We start from the raw sequence: 16,803 nt of genomic DNA, 5'->3' as shown, positions 1-16,803 counted from the left end.
AGTATGTCAAGGCTGAAAGGTTGCGACTCTACACCGGCCTAAGACGTCCTGAATGCTGAGGACTTTGCGTTAACGCAATCAGTCGGCCACGAGTGCGTCACTCAAGTCTCTACTTATGGCCTAGAAGCTCAAAGAGCGCCTAAATGTCAGCTATCGTTCACAGACTGCTAACTGACATAAATTGTATGCGCCTGGTTTCATGCTTAAGCTGCAGCGAATTTAACCATCGAGTCAACCAAGATAAAGACAATGATAGTGTATTCAAATTTAAGCCTAATCGAGTTGTAATTCTATGGAGTAGAACATGTAAATTGACTCTTATATTGAGAAATCCGTGGAATCATTCATAACTAAGTCTGTTGCCAGCGCACGTAGGCTGACAAAGGGATAAGCCAAACTATAAGCTCCAGGGCGGGGCCGATTTGCCAGCCGCCGGACTGAATCTATCTGATAGGCAAGCTGGTTACAGAAAACTACCCGAGGTTCCGCTATTTCACCTGATATTTTCCCATTGAGAGTAGATCTAGAGCATATTGAGTACAGAGTAGGACTGGCCCTTGGGTTCATCTCACCGAGGCCGCCACAATGCAGTTCATTTCTACAAACACGACTATTCCCGTACCGCGAGTGCACTGCTCGTTCGTCTGCAATAACCGCGCCTACATTGTTATGGAGAGTATACAAGGCTCTGTCCTCGCCAAAACGTGGATGGCGCTGTCTGAGATTGATCGCGAGACGGTACTTGAATGTTTCAGGCCTCATCATGGTGGGGTTGAGTCACCATCTGCATGTAGGCGGACATGGACCCTCAAGGTGAGGCAGACGACCAGTTGAGTTCTGCGCGAAGAGTCAAAATAAGCTCTGAGCATGGCCATTTTTTTGAACTTATCCAAGGGTCTCCCTGTTCGCACTCTCTTTCCTCCTTTTCGTCGCAAGGATTGTCAATGCAGAGCGAAGAGTGACACTCTGGGTATTCCAAAACCTTTGCCCCCCAAACCACAATATCGGAACCCACGATGCCATGGCTGCGAGAGTTCCTCAGCCGCCTAATGGAGAACTGTCGCTTGAGCATCTACAAGCCCCCCCGTCCAAGGCTGAGCGGGAATGAAATCTTTTCCAATGTCCCTACCGAAACAGTCCTTGAGATCAGCATGTATCTCGACGAGGTCGACCAAGCCGCCCTGGCGCTTTCGAGCCGACGGCTGCTGTATATGATGGGCACAGAAACGCTGCAACTTGAAGAGCCGATGCGTTTCGAACTCCTTGGACGCCTGGAGCGAGACGGGGTTTATCTGATGGACATCCTGTGTTCTATATGTCGTCGCTTCCATCTTCCGCGATTGACCGACGGCCCGACTTCGAACGAGACAGAAGCTGCCCGTCCTTGCTATTACTACGGAAACAAATGGATCCAAGAAAGTACGGCGTCGCGCAACCTCCCGGTCGGCATGCACTTCGACATGGTGGCGGCAGTGACCAGAAGCATTCGACACCAGGCCTTATACTATAAGTCACACATGATTTACAAAACGGTTCGCTGGGTTTACGGAAGTAGTGAGTGCAGACTTGCCACGACACACACGGTACGAGTTGTAGACGGGCATTTTCTAGTCCGAAAAGAGAACTGCCTCTACCCTGAATCTATCAGGTCCGCCTCTCTTTGTAGCGTACCGAAACTTCAGAGGATGTTGGCTCGTCTCGAGCAATTTACTACTTGCTGCGAGCACGTCAAGTGGGCAGACACGGTCGATTTCCTCTTCGATCCGACTCTGAAGACGTGGCCCCAGCACGTGTGTCTATGGACGCATCCCGAGCAATGCGAATATCCTCGATTTGAAGGCCTGTGTCAACAGCCTGTGGCCAGCGTCCTGCGCAAGGTTTACTCATGCCGGGTGTGCTATACCGACTATGCCATCGGCCGAAGGAACCTTGTGGGAGGTTTAACCACGATTACCCTCACCTCATGGAAGGACCTAGGATGCGGGAAAGACGTCGAGGACCGTGTTTGGAAGTCGCATCTCAGCCGTATCCCAGGTTACAAGGTTGTCCCCCGTGATGGACCGTCGGGTGAGATTTGGAGCAGGTTCGAAGGATCGAAGCTTCTTCGTGTGCCTCGGAGTCAGTGTTGACTGGGGAGGAGGGAACTCGACATGTCAACAAACAAACGATTCGTCTCTCTCTCTCTCTTTGTTTCTCTCTTCTCGACAACCACACGCACACGCACACACGCACACACACAATGGCCTCAGATGACTCGACGGCACCGCCTGTCCCCCCTCCGCCCACCGCCGCGCCTGTGCCTGTGCCCACCACGGGGCGAACTTTTGGCTACGCCGCTTCAACGGTGTCTTCGAGACGTCGGGTGCCCATCCCCGCCGCGTCTCCAACAGGGTCTCGGCAACCTTCCCCCTCCCGGCCCCGCCTCCGCCCCCGCCCCCGCCCCCCGGCCGGTTCGGTGGCCGGCCCCGCCTTTTCTTCCGGCCGCGCGTCTGTCTCGGTTGCGGGCTCTGGCCGTCCGTCTCCCTTGCTTCCGGGCTCCGGCCCCGATCTTTCGCCTGTCCCGGGCTCCGGCCCCAATACTTCAACTGTCCCGGGCTCTGGCCCTGCGTTTCCGCTCGTGCTGGGCCCCGACCCAGCGTCCTCCTCCCTTCCGGGCTCCGGCCCTCCGCCCGACACCCCCGCTCCCGCTCCCACTCCCCGAGTTTCGACACCAATCTCTTGCGAGGGGACGCCCGACCCTCCAGCGCCCCCAGACTCCCCCTCCGGTGACCAGGACCAGCCTCACCAGCCCAGCGAGCTGTCGACTAATGGGCTCGCATTTGCGTCTTTTGCCGTGGGCGTCATCGGGGCCAATGTCGCCGGGCTTTACGCCACCGACCTAAGCGAGCCACCGACCGAGACAGGTGGATGGAGGTGGTCCCAGTCCCTCCTCCTCCTCAGCAACGCCATGGCAGGGGCAGCCACGGTGCAGTCTCTCGTCTCCTACCAGAGGGGCAATGGTAGCCTCCACGGCCCACTCCACGAACGATAGGAAGACGTCGCGGGTCTGGGCATGCGGCGGTGGCTGGCGGTGGCGGTCCTCTTGACCGTCTTGGCCATGGTTATATGGCGAGTGGATGGATCCCCGGCCGGTTGGGTGGCCGTGGCGACCTTGGTGGTGTTGCTCCCAGTCATCTGGTTCGAGCTGGTTTTGGCAGCCTGGGCCCGGCTTTGAACTGCCCCCCTTTTTTGTCTCTGTCCGTCTTTGTTTCTTTGTCTGTCTTTGTTCGTCTGTCTTTGTTTTGTCCGTTTTTTCTTTCTTCTCGTTTTGTTGTAGACTAGGTCATCGAGACAATTGATATTGATTGAGCAGTCGCCGGAACTGTCTGTTTCACCTGGCACAAAACTCTTGTTTGTGCAATCCAACTACCAACAAACGCGAGCAACCCTTGCGATACGTAGATTAGCAATCAATCGCCTGCTATATATCTGCACCTGTAACCCTCGTGGCGTCAACAGTAATACCACCCACCCTTTATGACATCGTCACCACTACAGAACGTCTTACAAGGTACGTTCCGCATGTCTAAACATCATGTAACTCCTTCAATACTTACCCTGGAAATTTTATGTCCATTAAACAAGATGGTGATGAAAAATTTGTACTGACGTGACCGTATTTCTTCCAGTCATCTAGTGCACCCCTTCCCTCCTTTGTACTCCCTGTTGGGTCATTGAAGTCAAAGTTGTTGTACGGTTGCAGCTCGGCATTGGTTCGCATGGCGTTGTAGCCGCTGTCTTGATCAAGGTTCGTGACGTAGGCGTCTGCGAGTATATTGTCCGAGTTGGAGCCTCCTTGGACACGGCCGTTGTGGTTGTGGCTACGTTTGGCGCAAAGGCAAAGAGCGCACCAATTCTGTCAGCGTATTGGCATCCGTAAACACCACCTTTTATCCACTCATTCTCGGTGGACTCTGGCTTGACATTTGTGGTGTTTGGCCAGTACGGATCTGTATACATGCCAGAAAAGAGCTGGACATTAGAGTGAGCAGCATTGAATCGCCCACAAAAGTAAATCTTGAAATCACCGCCTGCAAGGTTTAGCATGTCTGCATCCCCGGAAATTTCGATCTGGCTACCTACCGAGAGCCCAGCCTTCTCTGTAGATGCCGTAACCGCTGTACCAAGTTCCGTCTGGGCTGCGCTCCAACTCTCCGTTGCTGTACCATTGCGTCTCCTTTCCCCGCGTGGGGAGATAGTGGCTGATATCAACGAGTACGTTCCGGTCCTCGTTGTCCGGGAATTGGTATTTCATAATCCCGACATGCTGACTGGCACTCATCTCGGCCGTAATGCCATTCTTCAGCCCTGTTCTGTAATAGCCGACCTGGCAACGTCGTGACCGACCCTCTGTTGCATATAGGTCAAGTTGTCGAGCACATTGACACCCTCAATTGATGTGAGGGGCATCTGAGGGATCAAACCATACGTCGGAGCACCTCCTGTTCCGCTCACGTGCAGTATCGTGATGGCGGTGACGTTGCCCTCCGGGGTGTAGCCTGCGTTAGCTTGATACCTTGTGTCCCACCTAGTCGTGTCAATGCCGACTTTGACTGCCCCAAATGGAAGTGTAGCTCCCGGAAAGACATTTCTGCCTTGATATGCCGATCCCGGGGTTGGGCCTTCAGTGCCTAGGAATGGGTTGACGTAGGATGTTAGGTCTTTGCCCTCAACTACTCGGGCTAGTTGGACAAGAGCTGCTAGGCTAGCCAAAAGATATCGAGGCTTGCTCCTCATGTTCACGGGTTTGGCGTCTCTATGTATTTGAGACCGGTAGAGCATCTCTCACTTGCCGACGAACCGGCCCTTTTATGCTATGTTTCATGTTGCATTCGGGCGACGATGCCCCGAACATAGTTTGGACCGGTGATCTCGTCTCCACTTTGAACAGGAGCCAAACGTTAAAAACTTGGAAATCAAGTAGCACAATCGGCAATTGAGGGTGTCGATCCTTATCGTACCTAACCTCAACAGTTCGGCTAACAGGGGTGATAAATCCTTTTTTTACAAATTTCACCGGTTGACGGATACTGACGACTCAAACTTCAAGCGTCACTGGTGTTGGTTATTTGTATACTAACACTACTTAATAAAAGCTTAATATGACTCCGCCAACTTTATCACACTTCCTTCTCTAGCGCAGTGGCTGGCTGGCTGAGCCTATCAGTAAATATTTAATATTAATATAATTACTTACTTCTTTTTAGTAAACGAGTTCCTGCCTTAGATGATTAGATAGAAATGCAGCATTTTATTACAATTACTAGTATAGCTAGCCATATTATAGTAACTTTTATGTTAATTATAGTTACTCTAAGGCGTCTGCTTTAGCATCTAGAATCCATAGTCTCTCTACCTGCTGTAGTGATGCTATTTAGTTTATTTAAGGTTAGCATATTGAGTAATGATTTGCATCTCCCCACTAACACATATATAGGACATCAACGGCGTCTAGTTACGCGTTAGGAACTCGCACATGTCAGAAAGTCTATAATTATCTTCTTTGTCTCAGGGCCAGTAGCGGCCTCCTCCTAAGAACAGATATGTTGCTGTTCAGGAGGGTCCTCGCCCAAGCCATAAGCTCCTATCTCCAGCTCCAAACCACAGCCAACACTTAGCAGTTAAACCAAACAAATTCCGCCACGGATGAACATCGAAATCTTCAGTTTGCATAGATGTCGTACACAGGAGATCCAGAGTTAGACTATCTGTTTCGAACAGACCATCTTTCTTCAAACATGGTGCGATTGTGCATGAAGCAAAGGACATTTGTTCCGGCCTCGATCAACCAATCGTGACAGCACAGAGCGAACCGCAAAAAGAATTTGCTGCTTTCGGCAATCCGCAATGCCGTCATTATTCAACGCCAGCTTGACGACCTAAACCACTCCGTACCTTGCACCCTCTTACTCTGAGGAACTGTCATCCTTTCCAAGGACATGATCGCCAGGGCGCTCAGGTACAAGGAACACGGCGAACGAGGTCGACGGAAGTGAGATGCAAAACATGGCGAAGGCTACGATGAGGTTGGTAAGAGGAGCAACCTTGGCGGCACCAACACCGAAAGCTAGGCATGATCCAAGAGATTCGAATGATCGAACGAGAGAAACGCTAAGTGTAAGAGTCTCGACATCGTCAAAGAAGGTTCCGAGAAGCCAGTATACAAACATGTAGTGAGATTCGTTCATGAAGCTGCTGTTGTCAGCCAGATCCTTGGGGACGTTAAAAGAGAGCCATACCGAAGAAGAACCTGAACAGCAAAGCCACGACCAAATCCGGGTAGATCCCAGTCCAAGGTGACAGGAGGATCAGCCTTGCGATACTCCAACTCCATGGCAAACTGCCAACCGAACAATGCGGTCATAAAAATCCCCAAGAAGCACCACGTGATTCTAGCGAGCTGTGGTCGGCTAAAAGTCTTGAGATCAAAGAACCATCCCCAGAAAATGTTGGCAAAGGTGGCGGCGATGCCGGAAGTCAACGAGGCCAGAGCACGAGAGCGGACGGAGAAGTAGTTGACAAGGTATAGGCCAAGGTACGTGCTGTTCCAGTTGAAGCCGACAAGAATGGGAACGAGAAGGTAAAATTGCTTTCGCTTCAACAGCACAAACCACTTCTTGAACTGGTCCTTGATGCTCTTGTTCGTTTTGGTGTGTGGGAGCTTTGAGCCATCAGGACGGATGACTTTTTCCGGTGGGGATATCAGAAGAGCAAGGGGAAGACCAAGGCATTGAAGAGCGATGAGAACAAGGTAGGTGTTATATCCGACACGACCTCGCTGTCCTGACTTGACGTTGAGAGACAGTTGGATAGAAGAGCCGATGAGTTGACCGAGTTCACGCAGTCCGAGCCAGATGCCGGCTATCGGGGTCAGTATAGATCACCACGGGGAGTAGGATGCACTTACTGAACTTTCCACGATCTTTGACATCAGCGTATCCTAGAGCAATGGCCCCTTCAGACGCCCATAATGCGGACGCCGCAATTCCACAAGTGGCACCCCCAAAAAGAACGAACCATTCAACCCCATAGCGGTTGTTGGTGTAAAGAGCCGCTGAGTAAGGAGCGTAGCCCAGGGTGCCGAGAATGAGAACAGTCTTGAGGCCGATTTTGTTGGCAAGAATTCCAAACAGGGAGCAGCCAAAGACCATGATACCAAATGTGAGAGAGCTGGCTCCATTGACGAGGTATGGCTCTTGCTGACCACCAGCGCCAGTGTCTGAGCCTAGTCAGTATTTGATCGTGGATAAGTGGAAGTGACTGACTGTTGAGAGCATTCCAGATACCGGGTTGAGTGAAGGAGATTAATCCGACCACGATGACGTTGAACAGCGGACTGCGATACCAGCGAGTGAATCGCGACAGGGGTTTCGCGTGCTCCTCTGACGTGATATTCTGCTCGACTCCGAGAGACACCTGCTTAATACCGTGATCTCTATCGCTAGAACTGTCAATGGGGGCGTGGTCGGTCGCCATTATGGTTGTTCAACGCGGGAGCAGATACTTTGTCAATAATGCAAACAGAAGAATTCCCCATGGCACCTTGATGCGTCCAAATTTTAAACACGTCTCGCCCATCAAGAGTGGAGTGGATGGACTGAGATAACCGTATAAATTCCATCCCGTGATTGGGTTAGAAGGTAGATCTTCCGCCCAACGTTACATGGTCTAAGTGGACCAGTCTCCTCTTGGTCAATGTCCGGTGCTTTCGTGCTAGTCAAGGTCGATGGCGACATATTATTTGCCCCATTTTAGAGGTTTGAGTGGTAATATGCCTGAACGTACGACAGAAGGTTTGATAATTACTGTAAAGAAACAATGGTTGACTTGCTCGGTTGCTTTTCCAGGAAGCCTATAGCCACCGCTATACGTACCTAGTCTATGGCAGCACATGGCCCTCGGTAATTGTTACATCTCATGTAAAACTCAAGACACTTTTCTCATTCCTGAGCAGTTTCTCCAGTGCTTCACAACAATACTGGTGCCTCTCTCTTGTTCTTGTGAAATGACGTGTCTGGTTTCAATGACGTATTAAGGCTGAAATGGTCGATAATAATGACATCTGGAATAGATGCTACAAATGAATGATTACCAGCATAATGAAACTAATGGATGTTATACACTTGCTAGTCCAACGGATGTCGACCAACAGAAAAAAAACAGCTCGGTCGCTTTTGACACTCCTAGATCCCTTGTCATCAGGACCTAGTCCCTGTGTTTAGTACCGCCCTAAGAATTACCCAACAGTTTTGAAATACGGGCCATTGGGGAGGAGAATGCAGGTAGCATCTTGCTCTTTTTACGCCTAACGGCTGATGCAAACGCTTCTGTTTGTGTGAAGGTTCCGCAGCGTTAGATAGCCAATGCTTGAAATAGTAGATGCAGATCTTTGAATGTGGTTACAAATGTGGACACAAAGCGCTGTACGCTTGTGTAGTTCTCTGTATCAAGTTCCAGAACTTTGATGGCAGCGTTTTAGTTGGTTGAATGAATAGCTGGGCCTGAGAGAAGAGCTTCACGAATTACCTCGCCCTTCGATATGTTGCGTATAGTCATAACGAGGTTGGACAAGTCGTAACTGAGAAGCTGTCGGCAGATTTCGAGTCCATTCCCTGCTGTACTGCCGGTCACAATAGCGGTCTTGTCGGACAGGTGGATGCCAGGAGGAAGAGAGGGAACTGATGGTTGGAAAAAAGGAGGCATTGTAGGCAGACTTGTAGCGATTATGTTTTAGAAGTGCTTGTTTTTTTTTCAGAAAGTCGAAATGAAAGTCTTTGTGTGATGTGCTCGGTTGCTTAACATAGTGTTATCGCGACCTTAAGTCCTGTACTTGTTAATTGTGACCTGCCTTGTTTATGTGCTCGCAGAACGCATGAACTTTCAAACTCCGACAAAACGCCGCAAGCCCGCTCTACTGCAAAGTACGTTTGACGTGCCGTTTCGTCAAATTTAGAGGGGGGGGATAAGTTGGAGTTCTTACCTGTACTGCATATTTACCATACGTCACGTTCAAAAACGTTGTTTGTCATTATATTCCGCGCGGCGAATGGAATTAAGACCCCCGAAGCGCAACTCACCGCATTACAGTCGTTGAGATTGCATGCTCCTTCGTGACAGGGTCAGGGAGGACTTTGTCCAATTATTAACTATTGCTGTACGGAGGGTTGAGCAGGGAAAAGTGTAATCTATCAATGGCGCACTCCTCTTACATCCAACAGCCTAGACTTTTACCTTACTATATAACCGAATTCAAACTATAGCGCGAGGAAGAAAGCTGCTATGCATACTATGACAGGGACGGTTATAGAAATATAATTGCCAAACCTCGCCGCAGCTCCCTTATACACCCATAGCTCGCATTACCTATATATATCGTTATAATCCGCCGCCGAGTTAATAGCAAAGCTCTTAATCGAGTATGGAACCGTCTAGTATTAGCTACTATTATCAGTCCAATAACTCATCTTAAACTAGGAGTACTTATCTTCGTCGATATTATTACTGTTAATAATTTACTAGTAATTTGGAAATATATAGATATAATGTCACAACTATCATCAGACCACATCGCCGGCCCTGTGACCGCGATCCCGGTCCCTAGGACCCACAGGGCCCCGGCCCCTGTGCGGCGGCGACGGACTGCCGCCTCCGGCAGCAGCTGTCTTCATTATGTATAAAAGACGGGCTCTAGGCCCGTCCCTTAGCTAGAAATCAAGAGCTTCTATTCACATCACAATGCACCCTTCCTGTCAGATGCAACATACTGTCAACCTTTCCTTAGTCTTTTTCAAAAAAGGATCGGCCATTCGAAAGAATTTGTGGCTGTCCTATTACCCCAACACAACAAGAAAAGCCGCCTTGACAGCGCCACAAGACTTCAACCTGCTCCGTATGGCTGCATATCTCAACATTCCTTCAGTTGCTCGCCAACTTGAACAGGAAGGTGAGCTCGAAGCGCGATTGAACACCCAAGATAGCCAAGGAAGCACACCACTTGGACTCTCAATCGTAATGGGAAGCATGGACATGTTTGTCTTCCTCATGGAGCGGGGTGCGTGTCAGCCCTCCTACGGTGGAGAGAACTTGTTAATCCTCGCCTGCCGTAAGGGGAGTGTTCAAATTGCAAAATATCTTCTAGAGAATGGATACGATGCCAACTGTGCACAAGAAGAAGTTGAGTGGACGACATGGGCAGACGGGGCTACTCGGTTGTAAGTTGAAGACACAGCTTTTTGGCGGCATGGTGAGTGAGAGAGTATCCTTACTGAAATTCGACTCTAGCATTCACAGTTTGTTCTGTGAGGTTAAGGAATTCGCCTCCCAGAAAGACCAATGACGTCTCTACGCTAAATATATAGGAGAAGGGGAGACGCCCTTGCACTGTGCTTGCTTTTACGGCAATCCGTCGTTACTGAGCTGCTGTTCAGCCGAGGTGCTCGTGCACAAAAGGCAACAACTCAAGGTTGGACACCATTACACACCTCTGCTTGGGCTGGCCATGAAGACTGTGCAATGCTACTCATTAAGTATGGGGCAAATATCTTGGATGTCACAAACGAGGGCTGGAACCCGCTGCATTTCGCGTCATCGCAGGGGGAACACTTTTAGTCTCCCGGCTCCTTGAGATGGGAGTGCCGATCGACGATATCACCAAGGGGAAAACACCTCTTCACCTAGCTGCGCAGAAGGGCAACTTAACGACAATGGCGATTCCGATTGCCGCGGGCGCCGCTCTCGATGTTCAGTCGTACCAGGGCGAGACCCCGTTGCACCTTGCGGCTCGCAACATGCAACCGGAAGCTGTCGAAGTGTTGCTGGCCGCAAGTTCCAACTAGCGAATTACTAACAACAAAGGGGAAACCACATTTGATGCTATTGGCACAGTTGAAAGTGCGCTCATTAAGGAGTATTTTTTAGATTCAGAGAATTCTCATGACCTATGGTGACCCAGATTATATAAGTTCAGAAGTTCTTAATATTACAGCTGGAAGGTGGGGTCATAGAAATACCACGCGATTAGTAATAGTGCGCTCTGCGAATGGTAATATTTTAGATTTTTTGCACGTGATTTGATTGGTCATAAAATTAACAGCACCACGGAGTATTCGAACTTCTTGACATTTTTTATCCATTCATCTAAGCTCGCTCACTACCGCGATATCACTTAAAACATTTCTTTCCGCTACCCGAGCTGTTGACCTAAGACATTGTATCCTGTCACCGTAAGAGTCTCCTCAGAGGTCAGCGCAGTGAGGGAACAAAGTTCAACAAACTATATCCGGCAAGTTGTGAACCTCTTTGGTCCAGCCTTCACCCATGAGGCCATTATCAGCTTGTGGTGCTTGTCGGTCAGTTGCATATCATCCCTGTCAGTGTCCCAGCCTGTTACTAAATCATAAATCAGCGAGCGCCGAAAAAAATGTAGACGTGCCAGCCAAGGTTCAAGTTGCTACTTTTGCATCAAACGAGGCATGGACTGCTCTATCGAACAAAGTCCACCCATAAGAAACATGAAGGGCTATGAAATCCTCGAGGAAAGCCCAGACGGTGGCCCCCTTTGCCTGTTGAATTCTGTCATAGACGAGGCGCTTTCATCTGAGCTGGTTGGCCTCTACTTTCGCTACATTCATGTTGCTTTCCATGACATTTTTCATCAGCCATCTTTCGAAAAAGCCGTGAGAGATAGAACCATTCCAAAAATATTGTTCCTGGGGGTAATCAGCTTGTCTGCTCGGTTTTCGTCACATCCTACCTTTGCAGGCATTGAGCCGTCGGAGCGAGGGCGACCATACGCGAAAGAGGCTGAAAAATCAATGGACCTTCGGAACATGTCCCTTACCACAATACAGGCATGCATGTTAATGTCAGCCGCCTCTATAGTTGAAGGAAAGGTCGGCGAGGAGTCCGTCTTCCTCAGTGTTGCTTGTCGCATGGCCATGCTGTTAGACCTTCCAAATGCTGTGAGTCCCTGTTACCTAGAGAATTGGCTGTTCAGGTAATTCGAGCGTGAAGTCTTTGCTGCCAACGAGGAAACTTATGCACATGTCTTCGAAGCTTTAAAACTCAGAATATAATAATCGGTGTCGAATGATAGTGGAAGATGTATCATTCCTTACGACCTCAGCCCTGCCTATATTCAACGCCGAGCCACGCACCCGCTGCGGCGAGCTATCACATGCTTAATGGCATTGGCAACTGCTGACACTCAATTCTGACCGTATATCTTCGTGGCTTGGCGCGTTGTAACCACCCTTTGGAGAAACTCAGATTCTGGGATGGAGGCCTCCAGTCATAGCAGCGTAATGGCTCATCTTAAGGCTTTCAGCGGACAGTCAGTGCGTGCTGTGTCGTCAGATGTCCGCAAGGCTCCGAAGTTAGATTTGTGACTCCTCGCGCAACCAATAGTGCAGCGTAGCCACATACTCTAACTAGTTACAATTGTCATTAATTTCTGTAGAAATCACTCGGACTGACTGACATGCGGGCGCCACGGTGGAATATGTTTGTCAAAGTCCAGTTTGTGGAAGCAGGCCAAGCCCAGACACCTTCAAGCCATGGACTCAAGACTCCGCCGCGGCTGAAAACATGCATATAAACAAGGGTGCCCACTGCTATCTGAATAGTAGGAGATGGACAACCAGCAGTGGATCATGGCCCCCCCAAGCTCCCCAAAGCGATTTGCCTTGCTCGTCGGCATCGACCTGTACTTAAACGACGGCTCAAGAAATAATGAAAAAGGAGAACCACTCTCTCTCAGAAAGCTTCGAGGCTGTGTCAACGATGTTCGGGCGGTCACGGAGTTACTTCGAAATGAATTCCAACTGGAGGAGCCTCGCATCCTCACTTCTCCGCCGACCATGTTAAGCTCCACGTGTCCCACTGAGCCGACAGAGCCGACAGAGCCGACAGAGCCGACAGAGCCGTTAGATCGTCGACCCACATTCGACAACATCAAGAGGGAATTCGACACCGTGGCCGAGCAGGCTGGTCCTGGTGACCGATTTCATACCACCGCCTCCTTCACCCCCACGTCACTCCTTATTTGTAGTTGTACTAGAGGATTCCCCCGTCAAACCTCTCGAAAGATTGTCAAGTACCAAGGAAGCTCTCACTTTGCTAATACAGAGCAGCTACGAATATATTGGCCGATACAATCTGGGCTACAACGTCCCGTACACCGCCAACGACAAACGATGGATCCATCTACCTACTATTAGCAACTCGAGTCGAGGGTGTCTTAGGCCCAACTTGGAACTGCTCTATGATCACCATTGGGGTTTGAAGGACTTAAATGTGATATGGACCAAGCAGTTCCGAGGGGGGCAGGGAGACAGGTTCTGAGCCTACTACAGCTAATGCTGTTATAGGCGAACTTATCGAGCTTCTATTCCACCTTAGCCTCTCGATAAGTATGGAAAGCTTCTTGGATGGACAGCCTGGGTCTATACTGCTAGTATATTTTAGCAGTATCCTTAGATTCTCACCTAATTGCCAGGGCTGTGGTGAAGTGTGGAGAGGCGGGGTGAAGATTGTCTTGGAGGCCTTACTTCGGCGGGCCGCGCGAACAGGAATTTATCCGGGACCTTCTAATTGTGCTCAAATGGTGCTGGAAGTTCGTCCTCTTGTGGCTATACCAGCCCCGGGAGAACAAAATCTTTACACAACTATTGATAGATAACATCAATATTTAAAGTTACAATAACCGGAAAAGCGTGGTGAACTTGAATGATCCAGCAACTAAGCGGTCATTCTCAAATGGACCAGGTCCACAACTCCCAGAGCCAAGGCCGTGCTGAGCAAAATCCAAGTTGAGCACCGCCTCGTCAAGCTCAGTCAGCTCATGCGGGTGCTTGGATGCCTCTAGGTCGGCAGCACTGTGTTTTCTCAGCGAAAAGTTAAACGGAACATCCATACGCGCTTCCAGTCTTGTTCGTTGTTCCTTCGATGAGAACCTCGCCCAGCGCACATCAGCGCGGTTTCCGTTCTCCTGCGGCCACTCATAGTTGGTCTGTAGCTCATCGAGAGTCGCAGTCCATTCTCCAACCCGGCTTGCCTGCTTCTTGTCCCGGTATGACTCCCCGGGGCCTCGGCCGAACCAGGTAGCCGTGTAATTGTGCTTTGGCAAAGACAAGGTGAGGCCCAATCGAGGAATATACTTTGGATAGTTCCCTGAGAAATCACCCTTGGTGTGAATGGAGACGTTGTTGGCAGTAATGGAATAAGTCATCTTCGCGTCGCAGGCCCATTCAAGGGCGGGAGGTGCTACACGAACAGTCGCTTCCACCACAACGGCCCCGTTAACTACCTTCCAGCTAACGGCTCGCACGTGCATCTTGGTGTCTGAGAGACGAAACTTGGTCCACTCTGGTCCATCGCCTCCAAATCCGACGTCGTTCTGGGTCAAGGCGCGATGCAGGCCAAGCTGAGGGCCTTTGGACATAATCTTGCCGGCCTCGCTGGCCCACTGCAGGTTGCCACGGATCATGTCAAAACTGAAGGTGGACTTGAAACTCGGCCATGTTATAGAAAGGAGACCGGAAATCTCGTGGATGGATGGGGCTTCAGTTGATTCGGTCCCCGACACTGACAGTTGTGGGAGTGGTAGCTTATGGTCCTTGAATAGGGGGAGCTGGTCCCAAGCCACTTCGTGTCCTTTGTTTGCCCACGCCGTGTCCCTTTTCAGACGGAATTTAATGGTGAACCAGGTATCTTCGGAGCCCCATTGGTCGTCCGAGAGCTGGTCGGCAACAACCTCTTGCCCGGCATCAATTTGTGGGAGATCAAGAGTGACAGGCTCGCTGTTGCCTGACTCTCTGACGAGATGCCAAGAGGCGGACAAGTGGCCAAGGTCGATGAAGTCGTAGTGGCTCCTGACGTACAAGCTTCGGCCGTCAAGACGGACTGTAACTGGTTGAATGACCTTTCTGTATTCCGCAAGTCCAGGATTCCCCGTGTGATCAGACCATGTTAGACCGTCCATGGCGAAGTCGGCATCGTTAGGATAGTCCCCAAAGTCACCGCCATACGCGTAGTACGAGGTATTTCCCTCCTTCTTTAGAAACCCGTGGTTGCACCATTCCCAAATGAAGCCACCCTGCAAGAGCTTCTCGGTCCGGTAGAGATCAACGTAGTCCACAAGCCCCCCAGGACCGTTGCCCATTGCATGACCGTACTCGCACTGGATCAACGGCCGGTCCTGCTTTTCCGCCACGTGCATCTTTAGGTCGTCAATTGACGCGTACATGACGCTGTATATGTCGGTGGTGATCGCGTCGCGGTCGCCCTCGTAGTGGACGAGTCGACTTGGGTCCGCCTCTTTGATCCAGCGATACATGGCGGCCTGATTCTGTCCATAAAATGCTTCGTTTCCAAGAGACCAGAAGATAACCGAGGCGTGGTTTTTCAACCGCTCAACGAGCTGGACTGCTCGATCCAGGTACGCTTCGCGCCACTCCGGATTGTCCGATGTCCACCTAGCTGCGCGGCGGTATGACGTCTCCTGCAGTTCCATGCCACTCATAAGGTGGGCGTCCTTGATAGCCGTCCTCTCGATAGAATCAAATCCATGCGTCTCAAGATCTGCTTCAGCCATGACATAGATGCCGAGCTCGTCGCAGACATCGTAGAGACGGGGGTCGTTGGGCTGATGAGAGCAACGAAGAGCGTTGATGTTGCTTTGTTTCATCAAGATGAGATCTGCGCGCATGCACTCATACGGCACCGCCCTGCCATGAAGAGGGTGGTGCTCATGGCGGTTGACGCCGTATAGGATGATTGGCTTGCCGTTGACCAAGAAGTTGGAGTCTTTCAGCTCAATCCGCCGGAATCCCACCCGCTGACTGATGTGGTGGCCACCAAAAGAGAGGAGCACGGTGTATAAGACCGGATGCTCCGCAGACCAAAGCTGAAGCGCGCTGTCTTGCACCGTAAGGATACTTGTCTCGGATGGCTTCATCCGAGTTTCCTGTATCAGAATGCCATCTGGGCTGTTGAGCTTCATGACGACAGGCTCTGCAGCATCGCCTTGCACTGTGACAGTCGTGCGTAGGAAAGCCTTGGTCAAGCTTTCATCGACCTCGGGAATGGTGCTGAAATCGACAATAGCTTGTTTAGGCATGGCGAGGAGATATACATCCCTGAAAATGCCAGAGAGGAGCCACTGGTCCTGGCGCTCAAGGTATGATCCATCGCAAAACTCGTAAACGCAGACGGCGATTGTGTTTGGGGATCCCGGAGGTGTGAGGAACGTGGTGATGTCGAACTCGCTAGGGTTGCGGCTACCTTGACTGTAGCCAACCTCGATGTCATTGACCCAGACGTGGAATGCACTATCAACGCCCTCGAAATGAAGCCTTACCTGTTGGTCACCCCACGTGGCCGGAGTAGTAAACTGTCGCCAGTAGGAGCCCGTCTCGTTGAGATAGGGCACATTGGGAGGGTCAACGGGGAATGGGTAGTTGACGTTGGTGTAGAGTGGCCGACCGTAGCCCTGAAGCTGCCACATGCCTGGGACCTTGATATCATCCCAGACCAGGGGGTTTACAGTGTCCCATCCCGGAAACTCCAAGGGAGACGCATCGTGCCGGAACTTCCAAGTGCCAGTCAGGGATTTGTACTGACTCTTCTCGCGATCAAATCCCAGCGCCGTCCTCTCGCTGGCGTAAGAGAAGAAATTTGCCCTTGGGGCCAGGGTATTTCGGTGGAGTACTTGGAGGTTGTTCCAATCCGGCTGCTTGTTGGGGAAAGACATGATTGTCGAGAGTA

At 50.7% G+C, this 16,803-nt stretch overlaps 8 protein-coding genes across 8 annotated transcripts; 5 read left to right on the top strand and 3 right to left on the bottom strand.

Moving 5' to 3' along the window:
- Positions 1-1,016: 1,016 nt before the first annotated feature.
- BGZ61DRAFT_536828 (uncharacterized protein) lies at positions 1,017-2,129 on the top strand (the record flags this gene model as incomplete). Its single annotated transcript, XM_046254463.1, has 1 exon — positions 1,017-2,129. One exon carries the CDS (start codon positions 1,017-1,019, stop codon positions 2,127-2,129), a length of 1,113 nt encoding a protein of 370 aa, XP_046099153.1.
- A 110-nt stretch (positions 2,130-2,239) lies between these two features.
- BGZ61DRAFT_536827 (uncharacterized protein) lies at positions 2,240-3,031 on the top strand (the record flags this gene model as incomplete). The annotated part of the gene is made up of 1 exon (XM_046254462.1): positions 2,240-3,031. One exon carries the CDS (start codon positions 2,240-2,242, stop codon positions 3,029-3,031), a length of 792 nt encoding a protein of 263 aa, XP_046099152.1.
- Positions 3,032-3,592: 561 nt separating this feature from the next.
- On the bottom strand, positions 3,593-4,776 carry BGZ61DRAFT_536826 (uncharacterized protein; the record flags this gene model as incomplete). The annotated part of the gene is made up of 4 exons (XM_046254461.1): positions 3,593-3,834; positions 3,891-4,070; positions 4,123-4,339; positions 4,387-4,776. 4 exons carry the CDS (start codon positions 4,774-4,776, stop codon positions 3,593-3,595), a joined length of 1,029 nt encoding a protein of 342 aa, XP_046099151.1.
- Positions 4,777-5,517: 741 nt separating this feature from the next.
- BGZ61DRAFT_521264 (major facilitator superfamily domain-containing protein) lies at positions 5,518-7,515 on the bottom strand (the record flags this gene model as incomplete). The annotated part of the gene is made up of 4 exons (XM_046252485.1): positions 5,518-6,231; positions 6,279-6,900; positions 6,947-7,258; positions 7,305-7,515. 4 exons carry the CDS (start codon positions 7,513-7,515, stop codon positions 5,946-5,948), a joined length of 1,431 nt encoding a protein of 476 aa, XP_046099150.1. The 3' UTR covers positions 5,518-5,945.
- A 2,259-nt stretch (positions 7,516-9,774) lies between these two features.
- Positions 9,775-10,375, top strand: BGZ61DRAFT_482512 (uncharacterized protein; the record flags this gene model as incomplete). Its single annotated transcript, XM_046249405.1, has 2 exons — positions 9,775-10,250; positions 10,321-10,375. 2 exons carry the CDS (start codon positions 9,775-9,777, stop codon positions 10,373-10,375), a joined length of 531 nt encoding a protein of 176 aa, XP_046099149.1.
- A 223-nt stretch (positions 10,376-10,598) lies between these two features.
- BGZ61DRAFT_362176 (ankyrin repeat-containing domain protein) lies at positions 10,599-10,874 on the top strand (the record flags this gene model as incomplete). The annotated part of the gene is made up of 1 exon (XM_046241338.1): positions 10,599-10,874. A coding segment is annotated over one exon (276 nt), but the record flags the coding sequence as incomplete, so codon positions are not given.
- A 294-nt stretch (positions 10,875-11,168) lies between these two features.
- On the top strand, positions 11,169-12,106 carry BGZ61DRAFT_104372 (uncharacterized protein). Its single transcript, XM_046236867.1, has 2 exons — positions 11,169-11,387; positions 11,444-12,106. The coding sequence occupies exons 1-2, from the start codon at positions 11,356-11,358 to the stop codon at positions 12,036-12,038; spliced, it is 627 nt and encodes a 208-aa protein (XP_046099147.1). The 5' UTR covers positions 11,169-11,355; the 3' UTR covers positions 12,039-12,106.
- A 1,626-nt stretch (positions 12,107-13,732) lies between these two features.
- BGZ61DRAFT_536824 (putative beta-galactosidase) lies at positions 13,733-16,789 on the bottom strand (the record flags this gene model as incomplete). Its single annotated transcript, XM_046254460.1, has 1 exon — positions 13,733-16,789. One exon carries the CDS (start codon positions 16,787-16,789, stop codon positions 13,733-13,735), a length of 3,057 nt encoding a protein of 1,018 aa, XP_046099146.1.
- Positions 16,790-16,803: the final 14 nt, after the last annotated feature.

This window comes from Ilyonectria robusta, assembly GCF_021365365.1.
Source record: "Ilyonectria robusta strain PMI_751 chromosome Unknown BGZ61scaffold_22, whole genome shotgun sequence".
Classification (NCBI taxonomy): Eukaryota; Fungi; Ascomycota; class Sordariomycetes; order Hypocreales; family Nectriaceae; genus Ilyonectria; species Ilyonectria robusta.
The sequence above is the reverse complement of the archived record's forward strand: the minus strand, read 5'-3'. Positions and strand labels throughout refer to the sequence as shown.

Coding starts and splice junctions, on each gene's coding strand:
- BGZ61DRAFT_104372 (XM_046236867.1), top strand. CDS start 11,356: ATGAGGCCATTATCAGCTTGTGGTGCTTGTCG. Junction 11,388..11,443: donor TCAGCTTGTGGTGCTTGTCG/GTCAGTTGCATA, acceptor ATCATAAATCAG/CGAGCGCCGAAAAAAATGTA.